We start from the raw sequence: 21,703 nt of genomic DNA, 5'->3' as shown, positions 1-21,703 counted from the left end.
TTCTTTGAAGAGACTTGTTTGCTGTTCTCATCCCTGTCTGCTTTTAAAATACAGCTGATCATTGCTTGATTTTTTTCATTCACTCAGTCCTGTTTTCCTACTGTGTATTAAGATAGGAGTCAATTTATTTCTGTAACCCAGGGGTTCTCCAGATTTGTTTCAAAATATCTATGATAATTTACATATTAGATGACCTTTTACTTGCATTTAAAAGAAAAAAAAAAAGGCCATGGGAGTGGTTAAGCAGAAAAATTGATTTTTTTTTTTTTTTCCTAAAAGCTCTTATTCTTGTGCCAAGCAAACCAAAGCCAAACCCTGTGATACTGCTGGAGCGCTGCCCATCTTCAGCGCCGTGGTAGCCGAGCTCTGGTTTTAGCAAGATGAATGTTCCCGTTTGTGTGTTCGGGCTGCAGTTCTCGATTCTGCTTGTTTCCTTCTCCCCGTTTCTGACACCGACCGCCAGCAGTGTGTGGAGAGCTCTCGTCTCGCTGGCGGCTTGTAGCAGGGTTCAGCCACTCGGACTCGAAAGCTTCTGACTGCTGTGGCAAGTGCTGGCGTCTCACTTGAAACGTTGTGCTGATAACACACATCTGGACAGCAAGACTTCCCCAAAGTCTGCAAGCTGTGTTGCTGACCTGAAAAGTATTTGGCAAGATGCTTCTTCTCACTTGCAGCAAGCGCTGGCCTTGCAACATCTCCTTCCGCCCAACTTCAGCTTCTGCTTCTTACCTACCTCTGCTTTTTGGCTTCCAGCCTTTTGCTTCCTCTCCCCTCCTGTAAGCCGCTACAGAAGTTGTGGTATGATTCGGTTTTCCTCTTGAAGAGCTCAAAATATCTTCTGCCTTACGCTGTTCGGTCTTTCACAGCACTTTTTAGTTTCTGTGGCTGCGCAGCTCTTCTGTTGCTGTTTGTGGGAAGAGAAGGGAGAAGGATGGGGCCACTGCTGAGCCGGCGGTGCTTTAGCCTAGCATGCTTTACCTTTCCCAGCCCTGTGGCTGTGCAGCCCCTTACCCTGCGCCCTTGAGGCTGCAGCAGCTGTTTTCATGACATTTCTCTTGGTTCTGAGCAAACAGCACTTCCTGGCTGAAGGTGAGGATTAGCGAAATAATTCTGTATTTGAGCAAGCTTTTGGTTAACAGCCTTTGAATAATAGAGCTTGATCTTAATACTTAGGTTTTCTCTATGAATTTTTCCACTTGTGTAAAGGCTAGTGTTTAAAGGCAATCAGGAAGACTTGAAAAAATACAAAAGTTTTCTTGCTGGCACTGTAACCCTGGTAGCCTGGGGGCTGATACAAAAGAGGAGGGGAGGGAACATCTGTGTTCCTGTGATATCTCATCGCTGATCCATCTTTCCTGGATCCTGTGTTTAGCCTTAGCCGGTATTTCTCTAATTTTTTTCTTTATTTATGATGAGTAATTATCCTGGAAGGAATAAATTACCAAGATAAAAGCTCTTAACTTTTGCCAATTATTCCTTGAAGCAAGGGAGAGATTTATAGTCTTAAGTGAAACTCTCCATCCTGTTCTTAATGATAAGATAGGAGTAGGATTAAAAGGAAGAAATTAAAGGCTTCGAAAATCTGTTTTAAGTTGTCTAAAGATGCATGATACAGCCATATAAATTCCTATTCTTTTCTTTTCAAAATATTTCTTTTATTTCCTTCCAACGTTCTTTTTTTCCTGTCTTATGTCCTGTCTTTCCTTTTTGTGCATTTCTGCGTTTGTGTGTTTAAGTTGCTTTTCAGTTCCTTCTGTGTATACTGTATCTCATTTTCATAATATGTCCAGAAATCAAATTGGAGCAAGTGAAATGGGATATTGATTTATATAATAGTAATGTGTCTTCTGTCTTGCTCTTTGCACAACTCCTACCACTGCATTCTTTTCTTTTGGGTGTTAACAGCTGACTGTGGAGAAAACTAGCCCACTTGTTGAATAAAATGAGATCTTCAGGGTTACCCTATCTGACTGATTCTTTTTGTATTTTATCTCCCTGATTGCATGTTGAGTGCCCAACAATTAAATCTCCATTTAGATCTGTATCGTGTTACTGTATAAAACCTAGTTCTGTCTGCCACAGGAATTCAAATTATTTGTGTTTTATTTTTCTGTGTTTATGCCTCAACCAGAGGATGAATGCAATTGGTGTTTTCCTATTTCTGAATGTCGAGTTTCCTCTTGTTTCTTTCAAAGTGTGGGATGTATAATCTACAGCATTGTTTATGTTCTTTGTTAAAGGTATTGCTATCAAAGAATCAGCAAAAGTGGTGGATCAAGCACAGAGGAGGGTCTTGAAAGGTGTTGATGATTTAGACTTCTTTATCGGGGATGAAGCAATAGAAAAACCAACTTATGCAACCAAGGTATTAGAGACATTTAAATTAATTTTCCAATGTTCTTTAGAAGAAAATCATGTACACGGTAAATAGCTTATGAATGTTTCTTGGATGGCTAATCTTATTTTCTTATTAACTATTTTAATGGAAGATAAGGTTTGGTATTATATCAGTTTTGCCAATCTTCGGGAGATTTTGGGAATTTTGGAAAAAAAAAAGTGAATATATGTTTCCTTTGAAGTGAAGGGGAGCTGGGAGAGTGGTAAGGGGAGACAGGACATTCTTTCTTGTTCCTTGGTATCTTCTATAAGCCACTTCAGAGTCAGGATACTGGCCTGGGGGAACCTCTGGTTTATCCTAGTACCATCATTCTCTGCTAATAAGAAATGCTTAATGTGTTGTATTTACTGTTCAAGGTCAGAATTTCAAATGGGTGTCAGGTTGGGACAAGGAAAACCTTATGCAAGGTTTTCAGATGTAGATCATATGCTTCTAACACAATTGAAAACAGATTATTATTACTATTATTTATTTATTTATTTATTTATTTATTTACTTTTTACATTTTGGTATTATTCTATGACAGTGGCCCATCCGCCATGGTATAGTTGAAGACTGGGACCTGATGGAGAGGTTTATGGAGCAAGTAATCTTTAAGTATCTAAGGGCAGAACCTGAGGATCATTATTTTCTTTTGGTAAGTAAAACTATGAAGTAGTATACAACTAATAATAATTCTATGCTGATTCGTGGAATAATTCTTAAATATGAATATGCTTACCTTGAAAACTAAAGTGAATACAATTTCTGTGACACTTTCCTGGCTTGGTTTATCACATCCAAGTTCTTTAATTTTCTAAGGATGTTGAAAGTCAGCTTCTGAACTGCAATTTTTTTTCCCTTCTTAATTCTACCCAATGCACTGCTGCCTCCTCCCTCTTTTATTACTTATCCACCAAGTTAAATAGTGATGTTTAAATTTGAGGCAAAAAAGTACCTGTGTGTTTCGATTTGGTGAAATTGCAACTGTTTTGTTTTTACAGAAATGTTATCTGTATGGTGTGTCTAGAGTAAAATTTTGTCTCCTTTCTTTGTGGAATTCAGGATTGATTGTCATATTTGGGTGTATCAAATTTGAATTGGGATCAAATGTTATTCTGAAGACTCTGCTATTCCTTAGCATTTCCTTTAAAGCCATCAAAATGAGCAATATGTTTGCGTGGATCTTATAGAGCAATTGGGAATTGGATGCGTTAGCCATCCTTGTTAAAGGACGTCTAATACAACCGTGTCCTTGAAGCAGGTGCTATTGGATCTGGTTGCTTAGGACTGTCCAGCCAAGCTTTGAATACCTCCAAGGGTTGAGGTGCCAACTGGGCACCTCTTCCACTATTTTACCAACCCTCATGCTACTCTTTTTTTCCTCTGAATAAATAACTAGGCTTTCCCATGTTGCTGTTGGTCTCTATGACATCTTGAATCACATTCATTAAGTCAAACTCCTTGGTGTCTTTACCCTTACATGGTTAATGTAATAAAAGATAGATACTTCTTCTGAAACACCCTGTGCCACTATTCAACATGCTCTCTTAAGAGGAGAGACTTAATTATATGCATAGTACTTTTATGAAGCTTACAGCATGCTTTTATAGCGGTTTACACTGTCGCTAGTTCCTCTGTTAAGTATGTTTCTACAGCTGATTGTATAAACTCTTCTTTTATAATGATTGCTTCTTGAAGAAAAATTTGTTCAACGAATTGTTTTTTCTTAATTGCTGTACTTCATGTGCTAAAATGTAGCTATTGACATGTTTAGGTTGATAGTCCTTCTTTCTTTTTGAAAGAGAAGTTAAAATGAGCCGACCAAGCCACAGAAGGGACTATTGATGTGAATGCTTAAACAGTAATTAGTCTAATGTTTGTCTCACTTAGGTTGTATCTGTTTTCACTCAGATCGTGCTTTTGCAGTTTTGATTTGCAAAAATTCTGTTATTGTCAAGGGAGTTCCTAGATTTTCTTCATTACGCCCTTGGCATTTAATAGGACCATTTGCACATTACAATTTTTACACGCTATTGTTGTTGAATGGCTCATCTCTCAAAATTTAGTTACAGGTGATTTTTGAAAGAAGTGTTTGATTTCAATGTAAGTAAAATTTTCTTTTCTTGTCCCACAGACTGAGCCTCCATTAAATACTCCAGAAAATAGAGAATATACTGCTGAAATCATGTTTGAATCTTTCAATGTTCCAGGGCTATATATTGCTGTTCAGGTAAGAGCAGGGCTATTGAAAGTTAGGGCTACGGTTCTCTAATTCACTGAGAAAATTGTATGAGTGATGCTTGGAATACTTCTATGTAGTCTAGGTCACCAGTTCCACCGCTAGATGTCTGTCTAGATATGTTCCTCCTGCCTGGGTATAGAAGGGCTCTAGACGGTATAAAATCTTGCTGCATCATAAACAAAAATAATGATAATTATGGTAGTGGGCCAAGAACTATATCCCTCTTAATATGAGGTAGCAAAAAGGATGTTTATTTGAATGTGCTTAGAAAGCATCAGAAGGCAAAAACTGCATTTATGCAGCCTTGTTTGTTTGTAAACTCTTAGGTACACATGTTATTAAATCAGTTTCTGTGCCATAAATGACCACAAGCTTCTTTTCATTAGCATCTTTTAAGAGGATATTTCTGTCAATAGGTGAGAAAAATATTGAAGCAGACTAATGAAACTTTTTTTGTAAGCAGGATTTAAGACAAAGGTTTTTCTTGTTTACATGTAGATGGATTAAAGTATTTTAGCATAAGGAGATACTTAATTTTGTTCAGCTGGACTTCAGTTTTAAGAACATTACATACTTCTTGATGACTTCTGTTCATAACTTCTGAAATAGCACAGAATCACATTTCCACTGGAAATTTGTAACTTGGAGATAAGGTGAAAGTACTACTTAATAAAATAAAACATTTAAAAATACCTGGAATGCTGATTAGCAGGAGCCCACTAGAAGATGCCCTCAATTCTTCAAGTTTTTATTTGGTTCTTCCCTCTGCAAACTCAGACCCATCGTTCTTTCCTGGTTCCTTCAGGGAAAGATCTCTGATTACTTTGCAAGATGGCTAGCGAATTTGCTTTTCCCCATTCTGTTTACCAAGCTATAATACTGAAGTAACTGCAAGAAATATCGCGCTTTTGACAATGTCCTTTTTTGCCTCCTGTTTTGTGGAAAAAGACAAATACTGTTTCATCTTCAGTATGAAATTTTTAACCCCAGTTCCTTCATAAAACTTTGTTGGTCTTCTGTAATATGTTGCTCTCAAATTATCGTATTCAGCTTGCAATTCAGTTTATTTCTGCTGTTGAGAGAATGCTTAGATGCCAAAGAAGACGGATTGGGTAAAAATTGCAGTAGTTGTATGCTCATCTAATGGAAATAATGGATTTTATGGCCCTGTCTCTTTGTGATGCTCTCCTTAGCCCGTAAAACTGGTGCTTGTCTGTAGAAGTAGACTGAATGCTAGTAAGCTCCAATGGTCTTATTATCTTTGCTTAGAGCACAGGAAATCTTCCTTTCTGTTGCCAGTACATTTGTATAATAAATTGAATGTATTGTGCATGGTACTGTTTTCTTCTTACACTCAGATTTTCTAGCTTTCCTAGTTAAGGAAATGGTATGTTATTTTCTGTGTATACAACTTTAAAAATCCAGATTTTCCAATTATATCTGAACTTGGTTGTCTGTAAAGCGATGTCGGATCAGGTATTGCTGGAAGCAGTAGTGGAAGGTGGGATTTGCAATGCATTTAGTAAGATGAATCTTTCATGTGTATTCTTTTACAAGGCTGTCCTTGCCTTAGCTGCATCTTGGACGTCAAGACAAGTAGGAGAACGGACGCTGACCGGCACAGTCATAGACAGTGGCGATGGTGTCACTCATGTCATTCCTGTGGTAAGTGTACATCAAAGCTATAGAAACAACTTAACTGGAGAACAGTTTGTCCTGCAGCTTCTCTGAAGTCTTCATTCATGCAGACTGAAGTATAGCTAGGATTCTTCAAAAATGTCAGATAATTGCCAGGGTGGTCGGTGCGGGGCTTTTTGTTTATTTGGTAGTGCAGAAACTTTTGGAAGAACTTTTCTGCACCCTGAGTTTGTCAGGGCATATTGGCTTTCAGTGATTTCTCCTAAATGAAGATTTGCAAGGCCCGTGCTAAGTGATCAGTGAAATTTTATTGCTTTATCATGTTTCCAGTTTGTCTTGCTAGAAAAAGATGCAAAATATTTAAGGGCAGATGTAGCATTGTTTACAGTTTTTTCTCAATCTGTGCTTAATGTTTAGTAGTATACTAGTGCGTCAGTGATACAAGCAAAAACAGAAGTTCCAACCTGACTAAAAATCTAAGGTTAGTTGATGTTGAATATCTGTTCCCTTATATTGTTTTTAAAAGCAAAAACTGGTATGATCGTATATTTTATTAAATAATTAACACTTAAACTTACAGTTTCTTAATTGTCAAATTGCTGTTCTCACAGTGGGCATGTATCTAGTTTTACAAAACTGCATACTTAAAATTGGAGCATTCAATAACGTTCTGTATTTCAAATGGCAGCTAACATGCCTCTGCCCCTCTTTTCACTGAGGAGATAAATGTATGTCTAGGCATCATAAACATTTTTTTAAAAAAGAATTTAGATTACAGTTTTTACAGACTAAAATCTATATAAAGCTTTATCCTGCCACACTAACCTCAGGTGTTATTTTATTGGTTATGCCAGACAGTAGCATTGGTTGTGAGCAAAACCGTGCTGTATTGTAGAATTTTCTTATTAATCATGGTGGAATATAGCAGCAATTATTTGTTCAGACTGTTCAGCTGAGATGGCATATTTTTAATAAGGCTTGACAAAACAGTTGGGATTTCAAACCTTGTTTAGCTAAGCTATTTTTAATTGAACTTAGTAGTGCAAATTGCTGTTTAAAACAGTTTCATGTCTTGTGTTTTTTTTATTTTTTATATTTTTGGTTTCTGCATTTAGACCAGATATTTTAAATGCCCCGATACTGTCCCCCAGTATGAGTATGACTTGTAAGGATAGACTGATGGATGAGCATGTGCCAACCTTACTTTCTAAGCCATCTCAGTTAATGTGCTGAAATGATTCATTTTCTCTCTGCTTTCAGAAAATTAATTTTGTTTCATGTGAATTGTAACATGGATGTGACTGTAGAGTTAAATTGTTTATTCTAAAATGTTGTACAGTACAAGGTACCTTAATCTTTTTGGTAAGAGTAACCTCGTTTTAAAGAAAGAATGGAGGCCAAGGAATAGCAAGTATAGCTACTGTCTGCCTTACATGCTAGTGGCCTTTCTGTTCCTCCTAACCTTGTAATAATTGGGAATCAAACTCAAAGCAAAACACTGTAAAAGTAAAATAAGGCAACTGAAGAAGTGCGCTTCTGGTAATTAAGAGCTGGTCTTAAAACGCTTCAGTTTTGCAATCACAGGTAGTGAATTAGTGTTTAGACTCTTTCTTCCTCCATTCCAAGCTTTGTTGAATTTTTGTCAATGTCTTTCCTTCATTTTTATTTATAGGCTGAAGGATACGTGATTGGCAGCTGTATCAAACACATTCCAATTGCAGGGCGAGATATAACATACTTCATTCAGCAGCTGCTGAGAGAACGAGAAGTAGGAATTCCTCCTGAACAATCCTTGGAAACAGCTAAAGCAGTGAAGGTAATTTGAACATTGTAAATCTTCAGGTTGTTTGAGAGTAGAGTTTGATTTCCCTTTTTAAAAATAAATTCTCTCAATCATTGCCTTCCAAGTAATGTTGCTCTGTTTCTAAATATTAAAATGTCTAAACGTTAAATACATTGCGTTTAAGATGTATTGTTGGGTTGTACGCACGGTGGCCTAGAATTTCAATCTTCACTTGTCCCTTCCCTTTATTATTGTGATACTTAGAAAATGTTCTTGGTGGGATGTGTAATGTAAAGAGCTGTAATCGCTCTTTCATTCTTTCTGAATGTTGATATGTTTTTTTACAGTACAAAGCTATTTTGAAAGACACTCAGCTTAAAGTATGCTTTAACATTGTTTCTGTGGCAATTCTTCAGTATACTTTAGAACTCATTTCTCAGTGCTATAGAAGTTTAGAGGAAAAAATAGAAGAAAAGTGATTTAACCCAGCAAGATGTGCTGCTTTCAGTGCTGCACAGAAATGATTTCTAGTAGCAGAGCCATTACTATATGCAGTAAATGTCAGTTCAGCTGTTTTTGAGGAAGATTATTTGCCAATTTCAAAGTCTTATTCTTAAAGGTTCAAATCACTACACCTTTAAAAAGTTAATACCATGATTTTTGCTCTACTTAAAAGAAACTTATAACTATATATATTTAATTTTCAGGAACGTTTTAGTTACGTTTGCCCTGACTTAGTAAAAGAGTTTAACAAGTATGACACAGATGGTACAAAGTGGATTAAACAGTATACTGGAATTAATGCTATCTCAAAGAAAGAATTTACCATAGATGTTGGTTATGAGAGATTCCTGGGGCCAGAGATTTTCTTCCATCCTGAGGTAAGTTGATTTGAATTGTCTTCACCTTTTGTTTTAGGTGCGTTTTTAGATGGTATCCTACAAATAGTATTTTTAAATTGTTGAAGTGGTAATTCCAACTAAAATTTGCATTGGTAAATAGATACCAGTTACTGTAAGTTCTTTTTCCAGTGTAGGGAAAAACTAGCTGGGAATAAGTCTGTTTTTCTTTTCCTTGAATTCCTCTGTGTTCTCCTGTGAAAGCTTTTGTGTCATGTTATGGTGTTTTGCTTCAGTGCTCAGCATCTGGAAAGGGCATGTATTCTTTGACCCGTTGTGGTTAACAAAAGCTGTATAGGAGAATAGCTAGCAAAATAGATAGTTTAGGTTTATTGTTCTTTCAAAACTTTTCTAAATGGCAATAAATATTACTAATGAATATATTCCCTTAGCTTTTTCACTTTCACTGTATCCCTAGTATAATGGGATGGTTCTTTCTTTTCCCCTTCTTATTTTTAGCCATTTTTTCTTTGCAGTATATGGTCCTGCATGTTGACTTACTGTTTTTTATTCTTGCTTGTAGTTTGCTAATCCTGACTTTACACAACCAATCTCAGAAGTAGTAGATGAAGTTATTCAGAATTGTCCCATTGATGTTAGACGTCCTCTCTATAAGGTATGAAGCTAAAATGTTTTTTAATACTTGTTTTAGAAGGATTGTGGTTTATATTGAAATATGTAGTGGAAACTCGGTTTAAAAAAAAAAAACAAACAGCAATTTCAAAAGTAGAAACTTTTTCTGGTAGCAAGTCCAACACGCAGAAGGCTTTATATTTACTTTTTTTCAGAATGGGATGTTTCATTACTCAAGTTATATGTAAAGGAAAGAAAAAAGGGAAGTGTAAATCTAAGTGAAAGAAGTGAAACACACTAAGATATAAATGGATTTTAAAGCATAGTCAAGTTTAATGTCACAGCCTCTTTGAATTCATATTCTTTCATGTTTAAGTGTTAACTTAAAACAGGGAAAAAGCATACCTGTTAACTGTGTTAAAGAATAGAAAAAAATGGAGTAGATAAAGGTGGAGACCTACAGTTAATTTTTTTAATTCTCTATTTTTTTATTTCCTTAAACAGAATATTGTCCTCTCTGGAGGTTCAACCATGTTCAGGGACTTCGGTCGCCGTTTGCAGCGAGACTTGAAGAGGACAGTTGATGCAAGACTGAAACTTAGTGAAGAACTTAGTGGTGGCAGGCTGAAGGTTAGTTGTTGTTGCCAATGCATTTAAGTGGCATCTTCTTATCCCTTGTTACCTGGAAAACGCAAAAATAACATACTGAAATGACAGTCTTGTTTGAAATTTCCTCATCTTCATTTAAGGTTCTCCTACAGACTTTTTAGAGATTGATATATTGTAGAGAGTTAAAGACAGTTACTGGAGGCCATTTGTATAACACTGTAGGAAGCTACAGTACTGTTTCCGCAGGTATGAACTCTTGCTGCCCATCCACTGTTACCGATATGGATCGGTCTCGCCTAATAAAAGGATGGGACTTAAACCTGTTATGTAAAAACAGTTGACGGCTCTTCAATTTGTTTTTTGTGTGTAGTGGTTACTGATTAGATGCAAATAATTGTCTTCAGTGTTTTGTATTTCATAAAGACACTGAATGGTGTGGTGCAGGCTCAGTGCAAAGCCATTAGTAGCAGTGGTAGCAAAAGGACTAGAGCATTTGCCCTGTGAAGAAAAGCTAAGAAGAACTGGCTTATTTGGAGAAGTCAAATCCTTGTGGGGTCCTAACAGCAGCCCCCTTGGTTCCTGTGGGGAGGTTATCAAGGTGGAACCAGGCCCTTGATAGTGCTACATGGTGACCACGTGAAGGACAGCAGAGTCTGAGCTTGGATGTAAGAAAAATCTCCATGGGGATAATCGGGTATTGGAGCAAGCTGCACAGAGAGGTTGTGCAGTCATCATCCTTTCAAGATTCGGTTGGATAAAATTCTGAATAATTTCCTCAGACCTCCAGGAGATTGAACTAGAGGCATTGAGTTCTGTTCCCACCTCAATTATCCGATGGTACTGTGAAATGACTTCATTTGCACTGAACTGCACGATTCTTAATTTACCTGCATTCTACTTCTGACCTCTGATCTAATTTTTGCATTTTTTCTGTTGACTCTGAATACATAAGACATTAGCAGGTTAATTTTTTTCTTTTAAGGTGAGAATTAAATTATTTTCTCACTTATTTTTAAGTAGTAATGTAGCTAGACAAGCTCAAACAATACTTAAAAAAAAAAAGTGCATCTTCATACGTCATGGAGGCAACTCTGAAGTATGTTATAAACAGTTCCTTAGCTCAAGTAACTTTATTTTCAGTTCTCTTTGTGAGATACACTTTTACGTTATAGGTTGGAAAAGCGCAGCTGTGTATTGATCATAGCTAAATTTTTGATTGATCTGCAACTAATGCTTTGTTAAAATAATTACATGAAATTCAAAAACTAAGTTTCTGAAGCCTTTTTTGGAAAGGGGTAAGTAGTACGGATCTATTCTTGCAATTGCATAGCTATTCCCTGAAGGAAATTATTCAGAAAATTGAAGGTGGATAATCTGAGAGGAACGAGGGTAGTGGAGCTGTTGAGAAAATTGGTGTGAATGCAAATATCTTTAAATATCTGAAAAGTAGATAGCTCTTGCTAATAAATAACCACTTATTTCTTAGTCTGGGTTGTACAAATGAAAATCTGATAGTATAATTGTGTGTTTACATATCAAGCATTTAAGAAAAACTAATCTGTGATTAGTAAGCTTGGAATATAGTAATTTAAATGATTTATTTAACTAACAGAAGCAAACTTTAATATATTCTGTTTTTATTATTATTTTATAGCCTAAGCCCATTGATGTACAAGTCATTACACACCATATGCAAAGATACGCTGTTTGGTTTGGAGGATCAATGCTGGCTTCCACAGTAAGTTAGCTATAAAGCTAAACATGTTTTAGGCCTGGGTATGTTTTTGGATTTCTTATCTCCCCTTTAGTTCATACCAAATGCAGCTGGGGGATTTCTAATAGCTTTTGGATAAGAAACACTACTCTCTCCCTCAAAGCTTTTGTATTAGATTTGGAAAATCTAAAAGAGCAAATGAAAGCTGAATTACTTTTTTTTTATTTTAAAGAGTACATTTTGGTTTGGTGGTAGAACATGATGTTTGCCACTGGTGTTTCACTGTGTGACAAATAATGTTTCTTTTAGGTCTTCCAAATCATCTGTATCTGCTTTTTCCCACTTGCTATGTAAATTACAGTATTGTTGACTATTTATTTTTCTCTTCCTCTTTACAGCCTGAATTCTACCAAGTATGCCATACCAAAAAAGATTATGAAGAAATTGGTCCTAGCATCTGTCGTCACAACCCAGTGTTTGGAGTCATGTCTTAAAGCTGACCTTGCAGGGGTCAGGGATAGGGAGGTGGGGAGGAGTTTTTCTGATCACTCGTTTGTCTGATGGCTGGTATTAAGATAACAAACATGCCTTGACAATAAGAAAAAGACCAAACACAATTAAACAGGATTACTTTAAGTGTCTGAACATGCGGATGTAGTGGAAAGCCAAAATGATCACGTTTTTTCTTTAGATTATTTGAACTTGTGCGTAACAAACAAAGTGGGTTTTAGTTCTTTCTGTGCCCTGATATTTTGTATATTAAAGAATTATCCAAGATTTGATGGGATTTGACGGTGTGTAGATAGTCAGCTCTCTAATGCTTCAGTTGTACCCTTTAATGGGTACAACGCAGGAGCTTGTTTATATTTCTTACTTTTTTTATACTTTGAGGAAAAATATGAATTAAAGAAACTGTAATATTTGAGAGAAAAATTACCAGTGACCATCTTTAAAGTAAGTTAAAGAGAAGTCATTGAGACTCATGCAACTAATTCTTGAAAATCATGACCAGTCTAAATCCTGTTCCACACGATGCGAGTGCTTTTGGAACTAAGAAGCTAGTATCTTGGATTAACTGATGCCTGCTAGTGCTTTCTGATTACTCGGTGCATTTTCATTCTATCTCTTGCTTTAAAAAAAAAAAAAGACAAGACTGTTGGACCAGTATTGCAGTTCTGTAGTGTCATTTCTAATTAAAACCAAATAATCAGGTTATCAAAATTGGTGTATTTAAAGCCTAACACCATTCCAATAAAGGCACAAAATTTCTTTTTATGTTTGTGTCAGACTTGTTCATATCATTACGTGGGAAGTTGTGAGCATGGGTTCCTACATATCCGCTGTTGTTTCTAATGAGTAAGATTGGCTTGTAAGATAGAGATCATTATGTGCATTGTATAAGCTGAAGTGTGAGCTTCTTAGAACTACAGTTTATATGTTCATCTAGATAGCACTTATCTATATAAACCTAACATCTGCATTGTTAGGTTTGTTCATCTGCTTCGTTCTGTAACTGTTTTTTTTTCCCATTTCCTTTCAAGTGGTGGCATACAGGAGACAGCTCTGCGTTTTAAATCTCTGGTTTTTCTGCAAGAAAATACCATGTAGATAAAAAGTGAAGTGAAAACAATCTCTTTCTCATTCTTTCTAGGAAGAAAGCTTCATACTTGCAATTTCTATTAATATTTGATGATGGAAAACTCAGATTTAGACGCTTCTGAACTCACAAATGTAGTTAAGACTGTTTACGTAGAAGACCACAAGAGGGAGATCTCTTGGTTTCTTCTACAGTATTCAATATTCCTCAAGTTGTCTTTTTAGAGAGAAGCTCTTCAATTGCCAGAGCTTTCAGTTACTTCAGAGCATGATAAACGAGACTCCAAAACAAAGCTGTATATGGAAAGCTGGAAAGCTATTTTTACAGTAAACATTACAAAACTTGGATGTGCTGGAATTGAATAGAACATTGGTGCAAACAAACAAACAAAAAGTTAAATAATTGTATTACAAAACTATTACTAATCTCTCCTGATCAATGATACAATTTTTGTATACCTGGCTTTGAAAGGTTGTCTTATAGTGACTTTTTGAGTAACTGCCGACTAATTCATGTGGTAAGACACACAGACAACAAATATATGTAGAATATATTTACTGTATATAAATAATTATATATAATATATATTATAATAATATATATAATATATAATAATAATATAAAACTGTATCATGCTTTAGTGGCTGGATTTCCTGATACACGGCAATGGCCTGAAGATAAGGCAACTTTTTAAGACAGACCCAATTTCTGGGGAAACAAATTTACTTTGAAGACTTATTCCTGAAACACAGATGCATAGATTCCTCTTATATATGCGTAAAATTGCCTGGTAATCTTGGCAGGTAGGGGAACAGTCTCCTCCAGTAATTCCCACAGGTGCGTATGTGGGGGCCCCTATATTTTGTGGTTGAACTTTTGGAAACCAACATGACTGACAACTGGACCACATTGAGTTACGGTGGAAGAGAAGAGGTGCCACTTGCATGCCTTCATGCAGGCGTGCTACCTGTGCACTGGAGAGCAAAACCTCCATGCCAAGGCTAGCCGCTGGTTCTGTCAGTGCCTTGCTGGCTGCTGCGGGACTTCCCTGCTGGTGGCAGAGCACATCTGGATACCTCAGGGAACTCCACGCACGGTGGACTGCAAAACAGAACCAGTCCCCGGGGGATGCTCGCAGCTTGGTGCAGCTCGGGCTGGGCTGGGCTGGCTTCCTGCATGCTGTCGGGCACTGCTCGCAGGAAGGGGGTGGTTGGTCTGCAAACAGCTGGGTTAGAGGGCGGAGGTGTCCAAATGCTCAGAATTTGGACGAGATTGGTCACAAGGAGAAGCAGGCAATTCTGTAATGTGTTTTGGCAGCTGGGCTCTCGCGGGAGGGGGGATAGGTGAGACCAGGCTGTCCCAGGAGGGGATGGTGACTTGCAGCCTGACAGTGACAGGCAGTTCTCTTGGGTTGGGATTTCAGGAATGCCTGCTCCCCAGTGGCAGGGAGCCCTCTAGAGCTGGATTTTGTGTCTGACTCAATAATAAGTGCATTGACAAACAGCGCTCGCAGTAAGGAAACCAGCCAGATCATACAGGAGCTCTTTGACAGGAGAGAATTGACATTTGAGCCTGGAAGCTGTCAGGCTGAGAACAGGAGTTGCTGCCAAGTGTAAAATGGGTGGATTTTTGCCTTACAGCTGTATTTTCAATGAGGGTACTGCTACAGGTACTACTGAGTTTTTAATCATGGATTTGATATGTGCAGGAGTAAGGCCAGGAGGCTTTTCCTAATCTGAGGGATGCCTCCTGCCTGCAGTGAATGAAAACCGCTGGAGCGGTGCAGGGTAGCGTGGCTTTGGGCATCCCCTGCCGAACGCTGGATCCTTGGCACAGAGGTAGGTCCCATGCTGCGACAAGAAGCTGCACGGTCTCAGCATCACCTTGCTGTGGCCAATGCTCCCAGGGAGCAGGTACCGCATATGTCCAAGTGCTGCTGCACAGCCCATGTGCTGCGTGCCTCTCAGGTGGGACATGTGCTGTTTTGTGTTGCTACCTCCACAGGAATTGCAAAATCAGGGATGCAGAAGCTCAGTCTTGTTAGACTTTTTTGTCCCAATGTGCATTCCTCTTTGCTTGGCTTCAAGAGAGATGCTCTAAGCTTGTTCAGTCACTTGCGGAAGAGAAAGGAGGGGGAAGTACCTTTGCCCTTACACAACACGTTTTCTTGTAGTAGTAACGGAAAATAATGTTAAACTTACCATAAAATGAAACAACTGAGTGTCTTTCATAACGTATTTTGTATTTTTTATACCCTAGAGATCATGGAGAAGGCATGCAGGCATTGCTACATTCTCATGCACTGGGGAACTAGAAATCTATGAGCAGCTCTCATTAATGACTTGGATTGAACAGAAAGTCATCAATACTTAAACACCCAGGTGTGATGTTCAATTATAGTCTTCTATGTTGGGGATAACTTGGGAAATGGCGTACATCACTCTGTGCCTATAAAGCTGGATCCAAGTCCAGGCTGCCATTTTGGTGCTGCACACATAAAACATGCCCTGCCGAGGTAATTTCAGAAAACCCTCTGCTCTTAGAATGGTACCCACTGCTGTTGTTCTGTGCTGGGTTGAATATAAAGCATCCAAAAGATTAATTGCAAAGGCAGGTGTTTAAAAAAAAAATGATGTTTTTCTTCTAAAATTTGTTGTCAGGAGAGGTTATGTAAAGAGGCAATTAAAAATTTGCACCCCTGTACAAATTAAGCTCTTTTTTTTTTTCTTGGTTTCAAAGTCCTGTTGTGCTGGTAATTAGCAGGTAGCTCAGCCCTCACCTCACAGCGCAGCCCCCCAGGCAGGGGTACTGCTGGCACAGCGAGTGCCCAAAATGCACACAGCTGAATGGATCAGAGAAGAAATGCGAGGCAGCAAATGCGGGTCATGCTTGCTGTATAGCGGAGGGTTTAACAGGATTCATGTTTACAGTGCATCATAAAGGAAAATCATAATTTTATTGTCTTAGTGACAAGCAGCCAAGGTAGTTATGCATGGAAAAGTCCCAGGAATGCTGAAAGCTTGAAGATTGGCCTGCCTGAACCTGACTGGCTTTTCTAACTTCTGGGAGTTCGATTTATTCCCCCAGGAAAAGCAGAACCCCAGTTTTAATTGGCTCCGTGTGTCAAAAGCTTTTATTTGCATGTAGCTCAACTTAGAATAAACCAGAGGTCACTGCCATATCAGTTCGGGCTCATCTCATTTTATGAAAACTGCTCTTCTGAAATCCTTGGTCACATGAAAGGTTTCATTAAAATTGTATCTTAAGTATCCATGGAAACAAAGATATTTGGACCGAGACGTCCTTCCTCTCAACATGTCACCCAAGTAGAAGGCATGGTGTGGCCAAATGATGTGTTACTGGGAGAGCTGACCACAGGTGCCCGTTGGACACAGGGCTGTTTGTGCCATTGCTGCGGGCTGATAGCGACGTGCTTTTTAAGTTTGCTGGCTGGTACCCATTTCGTTGTTTGGGCAGGCTGAACATTTGTTCACAAAACTCTTGTGGCAGTAAAATGAAGGGAAATGTGTCATGGCTTAAATATTTTTCCCTTCTCCAGAAGAAGCAAATGACACAGGGTGGTGATTCTGTAGTCCAGATTTCACTTGTGATTTAACTTCTGACAGAGCTGGAATAATCAGCTCCGAGTGCAGGTCCCCTTCCCTGTTCTGGTCCATGCCTCTGGCTTCCTCGTTTTGAACAGCAACTGGGCCATCCAGGACAGCTCGCTCCTTCCTGGGTATTGCAGATGCCTCTAATCTCGACATTTTTATCAGAAACTTATCTAAAGGGAAAAGACAGGCTGACCCGAAATAGGTGCATGTGGAAGAAGTGTATGGGGTGGCCTGTGTTTTGTCCCAGTGTTTCACTGTGGTTTGGAAAGCTGTCACCTGCTCCGATTCACAGTAAAATGCAGAGTGGCTGCAGTTCTTTTTCCCAGACATTAGAGGGGTTTTAGTATAAATGCATTTAGTGCTGGAGAATACAGCAGCAGTGAGTTTATAGGAACCAAAAATCACAGAATCAACAGAATGGCCTGCGTTGAAAGGGAGCCGCAAGGATCATTGACTCCAACTCCCGTATGTATGGCGTAGTGTAGAACAAGTGACACCAATACTGTTTAGAAAAGAGTCAAGTAATTAAACTTTTCCTGGTTTCATGAGGTGAAAGAAACACCAGTAAAGGTGTGTCGTTTGAAAGACAGACCAGTGCAGAAGCAGCATTTTTCAGTTCTCCAAAAGTGAGAAGACACCTGGTTTCATGGGCATTTAGTCTGTTTCAGGGTAAATCCTCTTAGCGTCTTTTTTGAAGTTGTTCCAAATTTTTATTTTAAACAAAAAAGCATTAACTGGAGCAGTGGCTGCAATTTTCTCTTTCCTGCTAGCTAACTGCCCTGACTACAAAGCTACAGGATCAGTGTTTTTACCCTGGTTCCTGTTTGCGTGACCAAGCCTGGGAGAAGGTTTGTGCTGCCACTCGGGCCTGCACCTCCCTCGTCCTGGGCTTCCCATCAGCCAAACTCAAGTTCCCTCCCCTTTGGAGGCTTGTGGGGTGCGATGGCACTAATGGTCTCAGTGGGGAGCTGCCGGCCCTTGTTCTGCTCCGGCCTGGGACCTCAGAGCCCCCTTATGTGGGTGCCGACCTGCCTGGGGCCTCTGCTCCTGCCTCCAGGCCCTGGGGTTCAGCCAGGCCTCAAGAACAGTGACAAGCAGCAAGGGTTGTCCTGGTGGAATAACAGCAGGTGACGCCTACCAAGCGTCCCCATAAAACTAGGAGGAAGCCAGAGCGTAACGAAGACGTGAGGGTCAGGCTGTTTTAATTCAGGTTTGTGGCCAAAAGGAGGGCTGGAGGCGGGTGGTGGGCGGTTGGCCTTATCGCAGGGAGGCTGTGCTTAGAGCCTTGCTTATTAATGTAATAATATTCCACCTCAGTATTTCACTGAGGTGGCTTTGGCTGACAGTTCTGAGGCAAAGTAGCGAGGGTTTCACGCTTAGCCACGGGAGGGCACCTTCCCACAAGAAATCCAGCATCAGCACAGCCAGAAAAGCCTTTTAGCAGGGAGCCTGATGGAAAACGTTCAGGGAGAGGCGGGTGCCTTAGTGATGCCCAGGGGAGGAGGACTGGAGTGTTGCTGGGGCCAATAAACCAGCACCTCCCTGCAGGTGTGGGTGCCTGGACCCCTGCGAGATGCTCCAGGACAAATGGTGAGAAGTGACCCAAGGAGGCAGGGCCGGACCTGCACCCTCCACCATCGGCTTTGGTGTCCCTGTGCTGAGCCAGAGCTGAGTGTTGGGGATGCTCTGGGGAGGATTAGCATAGGGGAAGGTGCTGCACACAGTATGTAAAGCTGACTTAAGGTGTTGCCTATGAAGCTGTACTCCCATTGCAACTCAGCTCTGAATTAATTTGACCTGTCCCTGCATCTGGCCATGGGCAGGGCACAGGAGACAGCCCGGGGGTGCTGTGGGTGATGTTGAGGCTTTGCAGGACCTGACACACCCATGCACGGGGGTTGAGCCAGGCAGAGCGGAGGTGAGAGAGTTTTGATAGTTTTGTTGTAGCTGGGTGCTGTTGTTGCATTGTACTTGTCACCCACAAAGTGCAGATAATGGTAATATTACCCTAATGTGATGATACTTACTGCATGGATGTCACAGCAATTTTGTCAGTGTGGCTTGCCAGACATTTCTGAGCAAAATAGGCTTTTACCTGAGTGTTAGTTTATATATTAAAAAACAAAAACGTGTTTTTCAGAAGTTTACCGTTATGGTGATGCTTCTGTCAGGAAGTTTCTCTGGTCCTGGATCATGTTCCCAGCCAGGGTCTGACCTCGTGCTCCCCCAGAGAAGCCTGCGCCCTGAACATTGCCCTCCCCTTGCTATAAAGGCAGCCACGAAGGCAGGCACTGCCCACATCTCACTCATGTCTCTTGTTTCCCACAGGACCCTGAAGTTGCCAAAAGAGAAATGGTAAGATATGGAGTGGGTGCAAAGATGTTGTGGGGACATGATGCTCGTCATGCTGGATCCCGAAATGCAGCCTGGCTGCTTCCCTGGGGATTGTGAGGGTCCCAGGGGTGTCTTTCAGGTCCTCGCTGCAGGGATGTGCTGCACGAGGAGGACAACCAAGCCTCTGAGTTGTGAAACTCAGGTAACAGGAGCTTCTGCAGGCACAAATGGTGCTGCCTAAATACTTGCATTTCTCGCCTGCTTCTCTTCTTCCCTTTTGTATGGGAAACGGGTTCCTTGCCTATCATCTTTGCCTTGTGGAGCCATACAGGTCAAAATTAATGATTAAATAGCAGGACATAATGCTTCACAACATGTGGGGTTAATGTCTTATTTTGTAGCGCTTTATAAATGCCTTTGTTTCCCCTAGATAGCAGAGAGATCTAAAGACTTTCTCAAGATAGTGGTTGTCCAAGACCACACACCTGTCCTGCAGATCAAACAGCACCTTCAGGTCTTTTGGGAGGAAAGGCAATATATAAAATACTGCACTGATTACAAAAAATAAAGCATTAGATTTTTTTGTTTTTGCTTTGTCCCTGTAGCAGTGGATTTGTTTTTGGCTATATGCTAAATAAATACATATATAAAAAACCCAGAGCCTTTTCAGTATGATCTTGTTGACCTTTTTTGGGCCCATTTTACTTAGTCATTCAATATAGAGGTTAGGTAGTGACGCTGCAGATCTTCAGCGGTCCCAACACATTTACATTTCTCCAATAATTACAGCACATTTACCTGTGTTTCAGCAAAATTGGTGGTAATTTTTACATCTTGTGCTGCATCACAGCTGGGTTTTGGACTTTTCCAAAGAATCCACAGGGAAGACCCGTCCAAGGGGAATGCAACATTGGCACTAATACAGTGTATGTTCTTACATTATTGCTTTAGAGGGGAATGCTTCTAACTGAAAAGCAAGGGAATAGTGCTGGTGTCGTGTGGGCTGGGGGCAGCAGCTGCCAACAGGGCCAGTGGGAGCAGAGGGAACCAGCTGCAGTTGTTTCATGTGGCTGGAAAATACTATGAGTAGATTGAAATGTAAATTGCTGCTTGAGATCACTGTGCAATAACTGGTCAAGGAGCCACACGTCCTGAAATCTACATTTTCCCTTCTATGTCTGTAAGATGTCTATTGATGCATCTTCTCTCTGCTCCTATCTCGTATCAGCTATTTTATCTGTGAAGCCTGATGTTGGATATGGATGCTGATAGCGTGGGGTCAGTTCTGTAGGTTGTTCCTCTCTGCATGTCCACTCTGCAGTGCTGCTCGGGGAAGACCATAGAGGTTTAGGGATGAGATGTGCAGTGGCAAAGCTTCCTCATCACTCCCTTGGCTCACCTGAGCTTTGAGTACAATTTTCTCTTAAACCAAGCCTGCAGCCAGCTGGGTGTAATTCAGCCTGCAGCTTGTACTGCTGTAATTCAAAGAGATCAATGTATAAAGTAGGAACCTATAACTAACCTATACCAGCTGATGGCTTCCTGAGCAGGGGCTCACAAATACAAGTGGCCTGAAACAAATCCCAGGATAACTCTGTGCCACAGGGTAATGTCATGTGCCTTCTGTCCTCAGGTATCTAATATAGCTAATGAGCAACTAACCTAACTGCATAGTTTGGCAGGAGTCTTTACCTGTTGAATATTTAACAGACTTAACAGATTTCTTGTTCCTACGTGTGTAATTTTCTCTCATCCCCAAAGGAAAGCTATATAATGTTCATCATATTTGTTTTTAGAGTTGCAATGTGCCAAAAGTGCACCTCAAACTTCCTAAACTTCAGGAGATGATGTCCTGCTGCACCTCTGGTGGGGCTGCGAATGCAGGCCAGGTGGTTTTGCAAAGCAGGACCTTCACCCAGGCTTCCCCTGACACTGCACATAGCATTGGTTAGCTATAGCACACTGGCATCACTAAATCAGCCCAAATAACCCTTGGACAACTTTTGAGATATTTAGGGTTTTATTTTTTTTTAAGGGTTGTATTTTTAAATAAAGGATGATTGAAAAATACTTTTCCAACGTGGTCTTGAAGAGACGTGTGCTTTTTTTCAAGAGCTTTAAGAAATACTATATTTAAATAGAATGGTCACATGCTTAATTATTCAGCCTACTTTATAGGCAAGTAATTCACTATTTCAGATTCCAGTTTGAGAGGAAGAAATAAATTCTGGTGGCTCTTGGAAATAAATGAGCCCGTGTGCGTCCGTGTCTGCAGAAGGAGGGAAGGGAGCGATGTGGGTGTGAAGGGCAGAGAGCGCTT

At 39.9% G+C, this 21,703-nt stretch overlaps 1 protein-coding gene across 2 annotated transcripts in view; it reads left to right on the top strand.

Moving 5' to 3' along the window:
* Nucleotides 1-13,113, top strand: part of ACTR3 (actin related protein 3) — a 29,858-nt gene extending 16,745 nt beyond the window's left edge. The window contains exons 1-11 of one of the 2 annotated variants that reach the window (XM_013186488.3): nucleotides 883-1,089; nucleotides 2,241-2,365; nucleotides 2,925-3,035; nucleotides 4,515-4,610; nucleotides 6,180-6,287; nucleotides 7,933-8,076; nucleotides 8,751-8,924; nucleotides 9,466-9,558; nucleotides 10,020-10,145; nucleotides 11,779-11,862; nucleotides 12,237-13,113. In XM_013186488.3, the coding sequence (XP_013041942.2) occupies nucleotides 1,044-1,089; nucleotides 2,241-2,365; nucleotides 2,925-3,035; nucleotides 4,515-4,610; nucleotides 6,180-6,287; nucleotides 7,933-8,076; nucleotides 8,751-8,924; nucleotides 9,466-9,558; nucleotides 10,020-10,145; nucleotides 11,779-11,862; nucleotides 12,237-12,332 (1,203 nt within the window). In that variant the 5' untranslated portion in view covers nucleotides 883-1,043 and the 3' untranslated portion in view covers nucleotides 12,333-13,113. Of the gene's footprint in view, nucleotides 1-882; nucleotides 1,090-2,240; nucleotides 2,366-2,924; nucleotides 3,036-4,514; nucleotides 4,611-6,179; nucleotides 6,288-7,932; nucleotides 8,077-8,750; nucleotides 8,925-9,465; nucleotides 9,559-10,019; nucleotides 10,146-11,778; nucleotides 11,863-12,236 lie in introns of those variants that run through there. The other variant, XM_048079614.2, reaches the window with a different exon arrangement.
* The last annotated feature ends 8,590 nt before the right edge of the window (nucleotides 13,114-21,703 follow it).

The sequence above is a fragment of the Anser cygnoides genome, chromosome 6 (assembly GCF_040182565.1).
Source record: "Anser cygnoides isolate HZ-2024a breed goose chromosome 6, Taihu_goose_T2T_genome, whole genome shotgun sequence".
Lineage (NCBI taxonomy): Eukaryota > Metazoa > Chordata > Aves > Anseriformes > Anatidae > Anser > Anser cygnoides.
The sequence above is the reverse complement of the archived record's forward strand: the minus strand, read 5'-3'. Positions and strand labels throughout refer to the sequence as shown.